Genomic DNA, 16,435 nt, shown 5'->3' on the forward strand with positions numbered 1-16,435 from the left:
TCTTCCCTCAGCCTCTGGAGTAGCTGGGACTACAGGTGCACATCACCATACCCAGTGGTTTCCTTTTTGTATTGTAAATTTTCACCAGTATTGTATGTGTTTATTCCAGGAAACTGATACATGGCCTGGTACAGAGCAGGCACCTAAGGGTGAGTTTTCCCTGAGTAAGAAAGAAAGAATGGTGCATAGAATTGTTAGGACCAGTCTTATTACATTTTCCTAAAACAAAACTAATCATTGGCCAGCAAAAATACATGCTGATGAATGATCTTCAATCTACCTATGTGTCCTTTTAAGAGGATGCAAAAACTTTTATAGGAAACAGCTTGAGATTGGGAGTGCAAAAGAGGTAGAATTAAAAAAAAAAAAAAAAGGGAAAGAAAAACAGGCCAGGCACAGTGGCTCACACCTGTAATCCCAGCACTTTGGGAGGCCAAGGCGGGGGGCCGCACATCACCCGAGGTCAGGAGTTCAAGACCAGCCTGGCCAATGTGGTGAAACCCTGTCTCTACTATAAATACAAAAATTAGCTGGGCGTGGTGGTACATGCCTATAGTCCTAGCTACTCGGGAGGCTGAGGCAGAAGAATCGCTTGAACCTGGGAGGTAGATGTTGCAGTGAGCTGAGATTGCGCTACTACACTCCAGCCTGGGTGACAGAGTAAGTCGCCGTCTCAAAAACAGAAAGAAAAAAAAAAAAGTAAATTCAGATGATAACTTTGCAGTATGAAAACTGAGTGCCATTGGGCAATCAACAGACTCTGAATCTCAGTGATGCTACCTATAAAATGGGGATGAAAATATAATAATAATGAAGTTTCTACCTGCTACAGCGAGTCGTGGTGAGGAATAAAAGAAGCACATGTGAAAATGCTTTGTTTATGTTAAATTATAGAAAAAATATGGGATATTTCACTTCTTAATTAGAATTTTACAATGTTCTAAACAGCTAACTTTTCTATTTTAAAAATATAAAAGTTTAAAAAATCTTCCCTTGTTAAATTTCACTTTTTTGTTTAAAGTTCTTATTTATCGAAGATGAATTAATCCATGTCTTTTCTCACTAATGAAAATGGTCTTTTATTTATTTAGTTTCCTAAATCAACTGGTAACTGAACTCTAGAAAAAAGGGGGTCTTTATAATTTTTTTTTTTTAATTTTTTATTGCATTTTAGGTTTTGGGGTACATGAGCAGAACATGCAAGACAGTTGCGTAGATACACACATGGCAGTGTGTTTTGCTTCCTTTCTCCCCTTCACCCATGGGGGTCTTTATAATTATTTGCTTTTCTGTAACACAGTTTGTTTGGGTAAACGTCGTGGTCCAAATAGCTGCGCACTTAGTTACAAACTGCAGGTGAGAGACAAGCCCCAGGATTTCAGTGTCCGAGTGGTCCTCATGCCCTTCCCCCATCGCCATTCCTGGCAATTCAATGTACCACAGAAATGGGAGAGGAATTCTTTGTCTCACTCTCTCTTTTTAAAATTTATATGTAATAGTTGTACATATTTTGGGGGTTCATATTGTATTTTGATACATGCAGTGTTTAATAATTGAACCAGGAGATCTCACTCTTTTTTTGCATCCAAAATGTGGTTTTCTAGAAATAACGCTTGGCTCTCTAGAACATGATATGTTCTCATCGGGGCCTTGCTCTTGCAATGAAATCATCAAGCAAAACACACAGGTCTTGTTTAAAAAATTTCAGGGAATAGGTAAAGAGCAGCCTAAAGGCAAGCCCTTTGTCTTTTTCTGCTGATTGATTTCTTTCTTCGCTCCATAAGGGGAAAAATCCACCTCCCCACTAAAGGTATTCAGTGTTCACTGCTGCTCCAGTAAAACATCTCATAGAAATAGGAACTCTTGGGGGGAAAAAAAAAAGAAATAGGAACTCTGACCGTTTTTCATGGGATCCTTGTTGACACTTAACCAAAGAAATCTTTAGGAAATGAAAAGCACTTAGACTCCTCAATATAGAAATGTTATGTTGCATACAACAGCCATTTCTGAGCACTTAAAAAAACTTTGTTTTCAGGACATATCTGGCAGGATCATGATTTTTAAAAGCACTTGCTGTCAGATTAAATGAGAAAATGTTTCCATGTTACCCTGGGAAGGGTCACAGTTTTAGGTCCTGATATGGCAGCTTTGTTTGCTTTTGTTTGAATAATAATTGTTTTCATTATCCAATACTTAGTCGATATGAATATTTGCAAAACATGGAAAATTAGAAAGTGGAGGAAGAAAGCAATGATTCTACAGTGCTCCTCCTCAGCTGTCAGAATAAACGATGATGAAGTGCTGGAGCGCCTTAGTGTAGCATGGAGTAGGCCTCGTCCTCAATCTTTTCTTCCTTTTTATCTTTTTCTACCAACCTTCTGCCTCACCATTTACCTATTTTTTCCATTCATCTTATCTTTTAAATTCTTTCTATGTTAGTATAGTTACCCGGCTGAATTATCTCATTACATTTGGCAGTCTCCCTTAAACTGAATAATAAACTGAGTAGTAGCATTCGTTACTAGTTCATTCATTCATTCACTCATCCAAGACATATCCACTGTGTTCCTACAATATTGACAGGAATGTTTCTTGAGTTCCATTACTGGCCCGGGGGATGCGGTCAGACCCAGCCCAGCTGATGGATTACAGTCAGATAGAGCAGGGAAAGGTATGGTCATTTTACAAAACTGAATCCCTGAAGTAAATGATAGTTAAAATGTGCTTATAGAAGGGCAATAATTAGCTGGGGAGAAGACAGAATTTATTTCTATCAATACATTCCCACTTCTTTTTAAATATGTGACTTTTTAAAAAATCTCTCTAAGCTTTTGGAGAAAGTAGAGGACCATTTGGTTTATACTTGGATATTAATCTCTTAGGGTCAGAGGTCCCTTGGCTTTTACAGGGACCTTTGTCCTCAGAGGGGTCAGATCTCCATCGGAGTTCTATGCGCTCGTATATTGTCAACAATTGTGACATTAACATTGGTAGCTTGTTGCTAACCAAGCTCTGGAAAGGGGAGAAATGTAATCTTTTCTAATAGGAGCTTTCCTACTACCTAGGTATGTAACCTGGGTTAAGGCTCTTAACCATACTGAGGCTGATTTTCTTCACCTGTAAAGTAACCGGGCTGGACTCATAATCCCTATGGTCTTTCCCAGCCTGTAATTCCCCGTTGCCCAGACTTTCTGTCCTGCCATAGATTAGTGGCCATTCAATGTAACAAGAGCAAAGCCTTGTGAAGAAATTGAGTTCTTGGGATATCTGATCAAAAGAGCGCCTAAGTGAATGAGCTTGTGCTTGGGATAGTAATAAAATCAACAGGATTATTGACTGAACTGCTAGAATAGAGGGATGTGGAAGAAGTGTCTTAAAGGAAGAGAAATGGAGTATGAGCAATTTCTCTCTCCCCTTTTTTTCTGCTGAACAATGTACAATTGAATTCTCTAGAGAGTCAGCAGAATCCGTTCACTTTCCCAAGTCTGTCTTCCTCATACCCATGCAGAAAACATGATGGTAACTTTAAGGGGAACGTATTTTAGTTTTCCCTTTCATTTCATGCAGCCAATGTATATGTGGCAGTATGGCAAGCAATTAATAATGTAATATAATTGCACTTCATTTTCTTTTCTGTAGCAAGTGTCTTCCTATTCAGAGACGGAGGCCAAATGAATTACAGTGCCTTTCTCTTGCCTCTCTCAATTCAGTTTTAAAAATTTGTAAAATAATTTTTAAAGATTTAAAAATAATACAGCTAACATTTATGGAAGGCTCACTAATTGTAGGATGAGAATAACATTTATTCTCCATACGGGGGTACTACTGAGAGTATAAGAAGGTGCCACAGTAGAAATTGTTATGCTAGGACAACTGGCACAAGCCAAAATTTCCTCAGCCCACTGGATCATGTGGTCCTCCAAACTGGGGCCAGATACTGTGCTACATTGGTTTAACCTGCTTAATCCCTGTAAGAATTCTACAAGATTGTTGTTGTTATTTCCATTTAGTAGCTGAGAAACTGAGATTAAGATGCGTGAAGCTGACTCCCGTCCAAAGCCTCACCCCTCATAATTGGAATCTGAGCCCAAGGCATGTTCCAGAACGGCCTGTAACCTTCTGCTCTAAAACCTTCTATGAGTTACGACAAATCCACACACCTCTAATTAATTTGCCTGGGTTGGGGGAAAGAGACTCTTATCAAACATAGTCATTGATAAAAAGAAATCTTAGAAGTGTGTCAGAGAGTTCAAACATCAAAAAAAAGTATAACTCTTTAAACCTGTTTATATGGACACCAGATGTTAATATCTTTTTTTTTTTAACTAGTCCTTTGAAAATTCGGACAAAAGGATTAACAGAAGCCATAGGAAAAGGGAGCTTTTGAATTGTACTGAACATACATATACATCAGGAAAAAAATAACAGTGTGTTTTTTTTGATGTTTCATGATATATATATTTTTAGACTCAAATATACTATATGTTGAATGGGGTGGTTAAGGTAGGTAATTTGATCATTTTACTGGTATCAAAGCATGGATTCCTTATTCTGGAATCTGTCATATTTGTTCCATTTCCCCCTCCTTCTCTGTCTCCACTACGGCCCCCACCTTCCCCTCAGAGTTAAGCTAACCTTTATTTTGGGCAACACTATCACACACATGATTGAGTCAACAATTTATGGCTTTTAAAAATAGGGATTTTGTCCTCTCTTAGGTTTATTGTTTATCATAATCATCTTTCAAGTGAAAAGGCTAATTTACTCTTTCTATAGGAATATTTTAAGCTTGATTATCATAATATTATAGCTGCCTGAAAAGGTCTAAAACGGGACATTGACCTTGAATGTTTTCTGCATTTAGCTCATGGTGCTTAACATTCAGGAAAGAATATAACTGCAACTCATTTATTAATGTATAATCTCAAAACGTTAAGTATTGCTCTGTAAATACATGCCATATGGATTACAGAAAGCTCGTAGGATACTATAAAACACATTTGGAATCTTACCAGGGTATGATGGAAATACAACCTATCTAAAGTCAGTTTTCCCGTTGGAGGTACTGTAGTTTATAATTTAATTTTTACTGACATTTCTCTATGTGTATTATTAGTTTGACAAAATGAAAGTGAAATAATCCTGAATTAATTAAACAGAAACTGAATTGCCTTCATTTGTTTCTCTGTCTTTCTCTGATTTTTTTTTTTTTCTGTCAACTTTCACAATCACAGTGGGAAAAGAGTTTGGTGTGTTATGGAGGTGAGACAATTGCTCCCCAGAGAATGGGCTTTTTTTTTTTTTATATATAGACTCCATAATTTGGGAATGGGATGGATTTATAGGACAAGAGGTTTGTCAAAAGGAAAGGTTTTTATTAGTGCTTCTGTGGAAGTGATCACTTTCAGTAGAAATGATTGCTTCTTGCCAATCGAGACAATAATTTAAATATCAAAGCCTGTGCCCTAGAAATGAAAGGCAACAGAAAATGAGGAATGATGAATTGATAGAGGTCTGGTGGTAATATAGTGTAAAGTAGTCATCCTGACTTCGAAAGAAGTCTGCATGTTCTCAGCGGGAAAGGTGTGTTCTTAAGCAGGTTTATAGCACAATAGAAACCCCAATTCTCAGATGAGGAAATGAGGGACACATTAAGTGAGGCCACAAGCCCATGGCCACACAGCTCAGAGGAGTAGAAGGAGCCTGGTGCCTTGCTTGTCATTTTAGGTTCTTTACCCAAGGTTCTTCGTTGTGGATTTTCTTTTGGAGTCGAAGCTAGTAGCTTGTAATTGTCTTAGCTTGCTTTTTGTGGAATGGTATATTATATAATACATGACACATTTAAAACAGCAGGGAAAACAGTTCAAAAAGTTAAACAGCTTTTCAAACATTTTATGATCCTGAGGAAAGATTACAAGGCAATTCGAAAATCTAAATTTGTTATGCCTTGTTTAGTTTTACATATTTAACAAATGACAAATGTATAAGAAAATAAAAATCTGCTTCAAAAATGACAGTGATAAACTTGAATATTTAATGTAGATTAGTCCTGTTAATTTTCAGAAAAGCAAAGTAGGAGCTAAAAATAGCTGTTAATATGCAATAACAGGAAGACTAAGCATTTCTCATCACCTTCTAGCAACATAAGAATTCCTTGTTAGAGTGTTGCAGGAAATGATTCTGACTTAAATGTAGTAAAATGTCTAGTGTATACAACCATAGGAATCTTCCTGTTTTCCCACTGGAGTTTTGCTTGTTTCCATTCTGTTCTTTCAGATAGAAATGAAGTATATTCTCTGCTTGGTGACTGTGCATTAGTTGGGAACTGAGAATGAAGTTGTTTGGATATTTGTGACTGCATTGTTTAAGGAAGAAGAGATTGAAACTGCATACACTCAGAGACTGATGCATAATAGACTGATATTAACTAATTTATTAATATTCTTTGTGAAACAATCGCAAGAGATCCTTTTGTTTGGTTCAGTTTTTCTTGATTTGGGTAGACTCCTTGTGGTAAGATTGTGAAGTGTATAGACTGGCAATATATGTGTATCCTAGGCTGTTTATCTATTTGTATTTTTCCAAATTCTTTGTAATTGAGATTCATGAAGGTTTAAGCTCAGTATTATTCGTGGTACACTTATTTCCTATGATTACCCATTGTTTTCTCCTTCAAGGTGAGAAAATTCTGGGACCAGGGAAGTTTCTTGAGATGTCTGGTCCCTAAGCTGTATATGTATAAAATATTCTGGAAGCTGTCTCACAAGTTTAGTGAAGAGGATATTTTTAAAAATTTTAAATTGGTTAAACTGGATTCATGACAACAAGTATAGTCTTTAGGTCCTTGACTTGTACAGGTGACACTTTGATCCCAAGGGGAAAACATCCAACTCTACAAACCTAGTACATGTCTGGTCACTCAGAAAGCAGCGAGCTCAGTGAACACTGCACCTTGCGTAGACAAAATATGGTTAGTGAAAGATCAGTGGGGATGACACTGTATGTTTGTACATGTCTCTCTGTGAGCACAGAAAAAAGACTTATGCATAAGTATGAGTCTAAATATGTTTAAAATGATACACCAGTGAAGTCAGATGGATCATAATGAGGGCAAATAAGTACCCAAAGGGAAATAAGAAAATTCTGGGAAATAAAAGATCACTTATACGAAATTTGGTGACTTGAGGTCCATCGGTAAATAGACTACAAATCGTGTCTTTAAAAAGCCATTTCAAAGGAGTAATAAACAGGTTCTGTCACAGCATGATAATGCAAAGAAACTGAACACAGTACAGGATTCTACACAGGTGCAAAATCGGAATGCATTCTGTGAGTACATTAAGATGCATTGAGTACATTAAATAATTTATATTTTTTAAAGAAATATCCGTAGCCAAACCAAGAAGGAAAGTTTCTTTCTTTTTTTTTTTTGGTGTATCTTTTTCAAAGTGTGCACAATTGAATCTATTATTTACCCTGAGAATTTTAGTTTATTCAGAAATCAAGATAGTAATCATGTGAACCAGAGGATGTTTTTCTGTCTTTGTAATGCAGTATTACCTTCCATATTTCTTTGAGTGTATTTTAGAAAAATCATGTTTCTTTTGCAAAATGCCTGTTTTATTTATTTTTTAATTGTAAAATGATTACACGTCTTATTTTAGACTGAATAGACATTTTTTCCCCCTCTCAGTGTCTGCAGAATGCTTGGATTTTCTTCTACATCTCAAAGCTCTTTTAATTCACTGCTCACAACCAAATTTACATCTTAATTGCAGAGTTCACATTTAACAATATAGACAGCATAATGCTACTGGTAATTAAGCTTTTACTACCTGCTTTTATACAGTATTCTCAGGCACAGTTTTTGCTATGTGAGTTCTGATCTAGAAACTTGTATGCATTTAGAACACAAATAAAAGGGATCAGGCCTACATCTGAGATATAGCTAAATACAAGGCAGTGAAATTGCTTTCTTCTGTGGGGGGACCAAATCATGTCTGTCATTTTTATATTCTGAATTTTAATGTGCCTGCTCTATTTTAGTGTTTTGTTTTTTAAAGACCTAGAAAATTTGAGAGGGTTGAGGGAGTTGAGTCCTAATTTAGTGAATTTAACACACGATGAATATCTGAACTAATTTATTTTGATCTTAAAGATTATACTATTTCCATCATGCAAGACTTAACGACGTAAAGGTTGGTAAGCAGTAGAGCTGAATTATATCAAAACTGTGGGTTTTTCACTCTCCATAAGGTAGCAGTTATCTCTTCGCCATAAATAGCTGGTGTCTATTCCAATGTACATTTGCTAGTATAAAAAAATCCTGTAGATTAAAATAGGACCTAACCAAACTCTTTGTTATATGGAAATTAAAGACATGGTATACACAATTGAAGGAGAAAAAGCCACACTTCTTATATCTTCCTGTTATTTTTTTTTTGAACAGTTTTGATTGAGAATTCTTAGTTTTGTAAATTGTATCTGTTTGAAACTAGTTCTTATAGTGACCAGACTGTGTAATGGTTTACAAAATGTTTCTGGGTTGATTTTTTTAAAGCATGTAGGATGCCTTATGTATAGAAACAAATATGTACACGCGTATTATTTGAAAGCTGTGTGTTTTGGGTAAAATCATATATATAAATATATGCCTCTTAGTTTGGAAGCTTGCATTGAAATTATATACATATATATATATATATATATGAATACTTTTAGTGTACTGTTTAGTAATAATCTCCCTACAAAAAAAATGCTGTCTTCATTTTTTCAAAATACATTGAGAGATTTAATTCGCTATTTCCCCCCACAGCCATCAGTCTCCCCACCCCTGAAACTGAAGAAGCCAATTTGTCCTGCGGTTGTTTACCTTTGTTTTGAAAAGCTATGCGTTTTATCTGTATGCGGAGAGACAGTCGCAGGTATAGCAATGTTTACACATATAATTTACTTAGGCATTCTCTCAAATTGTACTGTCACTATTTCCTCTTCTGTAGTTGAGTAAAACTGCATTCCACCTTAGAGATGACGATCCCAGTTCACATGCTCAAACAATTTACAAGAATGCCTTTTTTTTTTTTTTTTTTAAATGCCCAGCATACATCAGGAAAACAGGAAAAGACATGATTAGGAATACATGAGAAAGTACAGCACCAAATAAGCACCAGCCCCCGGTGTAATAAAAACACAGACAACGGCAGGACAAACTTAATTCTCTACCTTCCGCAGAATCCTTTCCCAAATTAACTGAGAGTCTGCGTGAGTTCTCCTTTTCAAGGCAAAAGAGATCTTAGGTTAAAAATCAAAGGCAAATCCCTCCAGTGCTTAGAGAGTTAAGTTAGTTATGTTTCTTTTGTAGCTTCCCAGAAGAAAAAAAGAGAGAGAGAAGGGAGGAAAAAAAAAAATCAAACCCGAGAGTATGTATTGGGAGCGTTTCAATCGCTCCCTTCTCCGCTCCCTTTTTCTCTGCCCACTCTCAGTTTCCAGCCCCCTTCGGCTCTCTGCACCCTGCCTACCTGCCTGGCTCCTCTCGCTCCGTGCAGCCTCCCGTCGCCTCCCTCCTGATTGGGCAGAGGCCCCCCAATCGGCTGCGCTGCTGGGCCGGTGGGACTGCATATGTAAAGCCCTACTTCATATTAATAAGCTCCAATCGGGGCTTTAAGTCCTTGATTAGGAGAGTGTGAGAGCTTTGGTCCCAACTGGCTGTGCCTATAGGCTTGTCACTAGGAGAACATTTGTGTTAATTGCACTGTGCTCTGTCAAGGAAACTTTGATTTATAGCTGGGGTGCACAAATAATGGTTGCCGGTCGCACATGGATTCGGTAGAACTTTGCCTTCCTGAATCTTTTTCCCTGCACTACGAGGAAGAGTAGGTACCTTTTTTTTTTCTTTCCTTTTTAAACTCGTCGTGGGGGTGCGGGGGTGGGGGCGGACAGACTGTATCTTTACACACTGATTCAGGTAATGCCCTGGGTATTTTGTGTGCACGAGTGCTTGTTTGTGTCTGTCTTGTGCCTTTTGTGTTGAGGGTGATCTCCTAATTCAGTAAGTCGAGAATTGTTCTCTGACTACAATGTTACCTTTGAGGCAAAGCTCAGTGACTGTCAGTAAAACAGCTGTGTGACAGTCACTTCTTATTCAGGTGCTAAGAATAGGCACTTGGCACAAATGCTCAGTGAACTGTTAAAATGCATCTTTTACTAGGACCCATTTTCCCAAGGAAAGATGTTTTAAAATACAATATTCAAAATGATTTATACTATTGAGTGCCTCTTATGTATTTGCAGTTTGACAGATATTTTCAGTTCCTTGTCATTTCTTACCGCGCAGAGTTAGAGGCAAAATTGCACATTTGCTAATTCTCCTTCAGAGAACAATTTAAAAACTAGCACTATGCAATTCTGGGCTAGAATAATGTTATTTGCATGGTGAGCGTTAAGTCAGCACTTAACTGACAAATCAGTCCATTAAGTAACATGAGATTTTCACACATTATAAATATTTAAGGGGGAAAAAATCTAAAGAAGAAACAGTAGTGGCTTTAAAATTTTCCCCTTAAATAAACAATGCTCAGAGTGTGAATTTGTCTCATTTATTGTGTCCAGAAAATATAGGAAAGTACTTTCGTTCTTACATGCAGTTTAATTAGTATTTATGAATATCTTTATGCACATGGAAATATATATTTAGGTTACTAGAGGGGGGGTGAGTAAGGGGTACGAGAAGTAAATTAGGCATTTTTGAATAAATGAGTAGGTCATAAACTTAATTTCAACCCACTGTTAAGATAAAATATTAGTATATCACCGGAGCTGTCACTGGTTTATCTCCCTTTCTGTTGAGTCAGTTCTATTGCTTTGCTTTCACATTACAGTAATACCAACTGTTATAATTCTGAAAAGAGTGCCCTTGGCAAACATTTATCTCTATAGATTGTGAAGAAAATATAAAACTCTGGAAGATGAGGTAGTGCATTATAGGTAGATGTCCACTAGCTGTCCTTAGTGACTGCATATTGCATTGCTTGTAATTAAGTAAGAGATGAAAAGTGACTCGCAGTCTCAGTGACTGCTCCTGTATGTTTGAGCGTGAGTATGAGTGTGTGTGTATGCACACTCACACACGCATACCCACCCACATCCACACTAACACGGGGAATATTAGCCAAGAGATAGATTCAGGAGGAACTGAAAGATTGTAAGGCTGTGCTTCCATCAGTTTGAAACACTCGAGAGAAGAAACAACCTTAAGATGTGTGAAAATAAACAAAGGTAGGACTGCCCACTCAAGTGTAGTTTGAAGGTTAGTGTACCTCGAGCTGCAGAACTGGAGAGTTTAAAATGTCTTCGTGTCAGGAAGAATGGCTTATCGAAGCACAACCAGATTCTGAACTTTCTCTAGTAAATAAATAAAGAAAACAAACTTTTAAAATCCCCCAGAGGCTTCTTTTTGAAGTAGTTTCCTTGAATTTAACTTCTTATAGCTAATTTGAATAATTCGTTTAGATAAGCCTCTTAAAGCAGATGCATTTAAATGAAATCAAGGCACATGTCCTTTTGGCTTTGGCGCAAGATTCAAACTAGCTTTCTTTTTGGCTCAATTAAAAGTCATCTTTAAAAAAATACAGATTTATTGTCTGGATGCAGTTCTGATGGTTACGTGGTTCACTGGACAGACAGAAAGATCTAATCCCAAGCAACGCATCTGCCTCTCTGTCTCAATTAATAAACCACAGAATTTATACATGCTATTAATATTCATAGTAATTGTACTGGGTTAAACCCCATCACGTGTGTGTATATACACAGAAATGAAACCAGAGGTATACAGTTTTAGAGGCAAATATTGGACAGTTTCTGCTTTGGAGGCTGTTAAAAAGATTTCTACAATTTATTGACCACCATTAAGAGAGCTTAAAATGTTAACCTCTAACTATGTATTTTTTTTATTTTAGGAAATGTGCCAGCACATTAAAGAACATAATACTTGAAAGCTTGTTTCACATTTAATAGCAGTAATAGCTGATAGCATAAATAGATGAAAATAATATATCTGCTCATTTTGACATGTGTGTCAGTCTAATCATTCGAAATGAGTGTGCTCATCACACGAATCCCTTTCAACCTCTGATTAAAATGTAACATTGACTACAGGATTATAGAGCGGACTTAATTTTACTGACTGTTTTAACAGTTGTCACAGCTGTTGGAAGAAGGAAAGGAAGCTGAAACACTCCAAAACAGACAAGGCGAGGAGGAAACAGTTTAGTAAATTTCAGCCTGATGACTGAAGTCCAGACATTGAAAATTTAAGTTTCGTATTTTAAGATTCATGTTTGGAGCTACCCAAGTTTTATTTTGTACGTTTCACTCATTCTGTTTCAGGGTTTTCATGTTTTTCTTTTTATCATCTCTTCTTTTTTAAAGCTATACTAATTTAAAAATGCAACTATCTCAAAGTAACTCCATAACGTCAAGTTATAGGTGATAAAATAGGCAGAAAGAAAAAATGTATACAGTAACAGTAATAACAAAAAAAGCCAAAATCAGAGGGAATGCTTTGTTTTTAGGGAATGATAAGAGCTTGGCCAAGTCACTTTAGATGTGATATTATTTGAGAACTCTGAACAGACACTTAAAGTTAATGTTTTCAAGTAAGAATACTTATTGAAGCTCATATGACTTTTCTTCCTGTTTTGTTTTTTATTTTTTCTCTACAAGTCTTGAAAACACCTGCAGCCTTAAAGGTATGTGGTGTTGGTGGGGTTTTCAGGTGGTTTCTCTGTAAATTGCTTGAAGTGACAACCAGCTGCAATTAGTTGTGAGCATTCTTGAGCTGTAGTCTTGTAACCTTGTCCATTACATTACTAAAGTGAGCAGATTAATTCTATTTTCCTAAAAATAAAATAATCACTGTACATGTCCCAAACTATATATAGTTGAAATGGCCAGATGATGAGTATTATGTAACATAAGATTTTCTCCTTGAAGTAAACCAAAAAAAAAGTGTTCCCGAGTTAATGAAATATATGTTGAATGGGAGTGGTGGATAAATGATGGGCACTCCATGTTCCACTAGCCCTTTGTGTCAGAGTATGTATTAGCCTATACACAATTGGTGGTAAGTTTAAAAATCCGTTTTTTATAGAAAGGACTGAAAAACAGCTTTCCATTTCCTGGGCAGAGCTAAGGGTGATGGTGTTGGCTGTTTCTTCTTATAATGATGGTTTCTCATCTTAATGTGTTTATGGCACTGCTGCTTTATTTACTGAGCCTAGTGTGTTGCAGCGGTAATTAACCCATGTTATTAGCAAAGCCCTTGTGGATATCCATTAATTCTCTTGCATGGATGATCATTTTTCTAGTGTTTTCCCCCAATAAGGTATCATTGTTCAGTTTTTTTTTTCCCCTAAATTGACGGCCTTTGATATATTTCTTTGATTTAGTCTGACCTGTAATATATATTGGCCATCCTATGAAGAATAGTATTTAATTTAGCTTTTAAAAATGCTAATAGAAGCAGGAGGAAATATTTTTTTGTTGTTGTTCTTTCTAAAGTGAGAAAAGAAATTAAGGTTTAAAAATAATGCAGGAAATCAGTTTTAACTCTAAATTTTTCAGATCATACCATTTATAATAATTTATTTCTTTGAGGTGTTTTAATCAGTTTTTTTCTTACTTAGTTAATAACACTTTAGGCATTTTTGTAAAATATTGAGCCAGCAGAAAAATACTTGTGCTTCCTGTGCTGAGAAAAGATAAGGACCATCTCATTAGCCGGGCCATACTTTTGCAATTAATTTCAGATACCTGGTGCTATTCATCAAAGAGGGCAGCTAACTTCTCTATGATTCTATTTAACAATACTTTCACAGTACCTCACTCCTGCAAGAATTACAGACAAAGAAGAAACATTCTTTTGGAAGGTAGGCATAATGCCCAATCTCAAGTCTGTATCACTTACGAAAAATTCCTCAACATTTGTTTTAGCTCAGTGACTAATCAAAATATTTCTTTGTCTTACCTGTAAAGTGATGTTTAGGACTGAAGGTTTGCTTTATATTATTTTATAAAATAAATTATATGCTGATGAGAGATACTTTTGCATACAAATGGCAATTAATAGCAGTGATTTCTATTAAACCAATCAATACCAAATAAACTTTTTAGCATCACCTATCAAGCTTTTGGAAATAAGAGGAGAGGATCTCAGGGATCTGAATAGAACTTTAGAGTCATTGCAGCAGTTAAGCTTTGCTCTGCATTTTCCTTCATAGCAAATTCATGGAAGAGAGAAACAATACAATGTTGATCTGTTATAAGTGCATATGAGCTCTGGCCCTAGCCAGCTCTCTGGAGAAAATCTTTGATTACACTGGCCCAGTTTGTTCAGTTTTTATCTCTTTTACATCCAGTGGCATTGTATTAAATTGTCATTGTCTTAAAGCACAAGAGATAGAAATGAATTGCAGTTCTCTACATTCTCTGACAGTGAAATATTTAGCCTCTCTTACTCCAATCATACTTATGTGTATATTTGATAGTACAAGGATGACACTAGGCATCTTTGCCGCTTGACAATCTTTCTGTTGCATTTTGTATGTTTTGCCATTGATTTTTTTGATAATCATGTATATGGGGATATACATGATCTACACTACTATTAATAAATACACACTTTATTTTACAATACTTTAAAACTCAAAGCAGTCAATAGGATACAGAGGAGTATATTTGTGTGCATGTATACTATGCATGTGAAATATGCATGCATCTGGGAAGAGGTAATATATGTAGATTATAGGTATGCTGGCAAAAGTATTCATTCATGTACATTTATATAATAAAGTAGATCTCAAGTAGTATTCTAATCTGTTAGTTGCCAGTTAAATTTCCCAGGCATGATTGTAACCTGGAATTAGTATTTCAGGTATTTACATGTCTGATTTTAAACTGAGTTTATTTAACTACTGTGTCTTAGGTAACAGGTAACCTAGTAAGTCAATTTGTTTCTGATTTTAGAATATTCACCTTATTATCATTCATGTATTCAGTATCTAGAAATCATAAATAATTTGTAAAATAGGAAAGAAACTACTGATATTAAATGTATAATTTAATGGTTTGGGCCCATATCCAAGAAACAATTTTGAATTGGCTCTTGGCTACATTCTTTTCTTACACAATTGGGCCTGACAAATACATCTTAATGTAAAGCATGATCGCTTTCAAACAAATGCAAAATGTGAGTTTCATTTATCTGCACTACATAAATATGTCATTTGCTCTTTTTCTAAAAGCAAAGATATATATAATTAATAAGTGTTATATTTTTATACATTATAGATTTCAGAATTTATTAATTTTATTCTAAGAGGTAAGTTTAGATGTCTGTGATTTTACTTAGTAAATCTAAATGAGTGCTGAGAGAAAGCACTTACACAATTACTCTTTCTATTCTAATTCTTGTTCTAATTCATATTCCTTTTAAAATTTCTGGATTCATCGCCTACCTTTATTTGTTTGCATAATACTTTAACAAATTTACTGCTATTGTGTTTTAAAAAATTCTGCTAACCGCTTCTTTATGCCAAGCCATCAGATCAAAGTTAGCTCCTTTATTATCTGAGGGTGAGAAGTGACAGCCTTTTGAAGGATTTCCCTGGCCTTTTATTCTTGTTTCAAGTTCATTTTTAGACTTATACTTTGTAAGGTCTAGGAAATCTTAGCTCATAAAACAATTTCCATTCAGAGTTTTAGCACACATCACTCAACTCTACTTTTTCTTTCCAGAAGTGACGAACGTTCCTTGTTCTATGATTTCTTAGTATTTTCCAAATGTGTTCTCTTAATCAATTATCCAGGATTTTCCAAGTGTATCTTCCAATCAATTATCCTAACTATTGAATTGAGTTTGGATTTAGTGAGTGTTTGTGTATATATGTATATATATAGACACAAATTTCTCCTTATTAAAAATATTTTTAAATGTTTGAAGAAAACTTGCTTTTTATATTTTGGTTTCTTCAAATGATTTGTCATTTTAATTTATGACAATGCATGTATACTTGGAAGGTAACTTACTAAGGCAAAACAATAAAAGGTACAGTTTTAAAGAAATTGGCTTTTTGCTGGTCACTTAAAGTCCATTTTGATATACTGGCATAGATCTTTATGTGCACTTGAATGTAGCTATAACATACAACACTAACAATTAGAAATACAGCATATGGCTATATGGAATTCTTTTGAACAATATAGAAAAGAAAAACACTTGGTTTTGGCATTTAAAATTTATAAAATACTTATTAAATTGCTAAAACTTATGGGGTGCCTACTTAAGATTAAATTCTAAAAGAAGAGCTGAAAAGCACATTTATAATTTAATTATAAAAGCAGTCTTGTCATATACATTCCTCTGTGTCCTCTCATT

The 16,435-nt window shown here is 35.5% G+C and overlaps 1 protein-coding gene across 29 annotated transcripts in view; it reads left to right on the top strand.

Moving 5' to 3' along the window:
• Nucleotides 1-16,435, top strand: part of ESRRG (estrogen related receptor gamma) — a 656,445-nt gene that overhangs the window by 416,291 nt on the left and 223,719 nt on the right. For 4 of the 29 annotated variants that reach the window (XM_078356571.1, XM_078356570.1, XM_035280547.3 and 1 more), the window contains exon 1: nucleotides 9,651-9,872. The exons of 24 other annotated variants lie outside the window; for them this stretch is intronic. Coding sequence is in view for 1 of the 5 variants with exons in the window: in XM_035280533.3 (XP_035136424.1) it covers nucleotides 9,817-9,872 (56 nt within the window). In the remaining 4 variants the exon portion in view is untranslated. Of the gene's footprint in view, nucleotides 1-9,650; nucleotides 9,877-16,435 lie in introns of those variants that run through there. One more of the 29 variants, XM_035280550.3, reaches the window with a different exon arrangement.

This window comes from Callithrix jacchus, chromosome 19 (genome assembly GCF_049354715.1).
Source record: "Callithrix jacchus isolate 240 chromosome 19, calJac240_pri, whole genome shotgun sequence".
Lineage (NCBI taxonomy): Eukaryota > Metazoa > Chordata > Mammalia > Primates > Cebidae > Callithrix > Callithrix jacchus.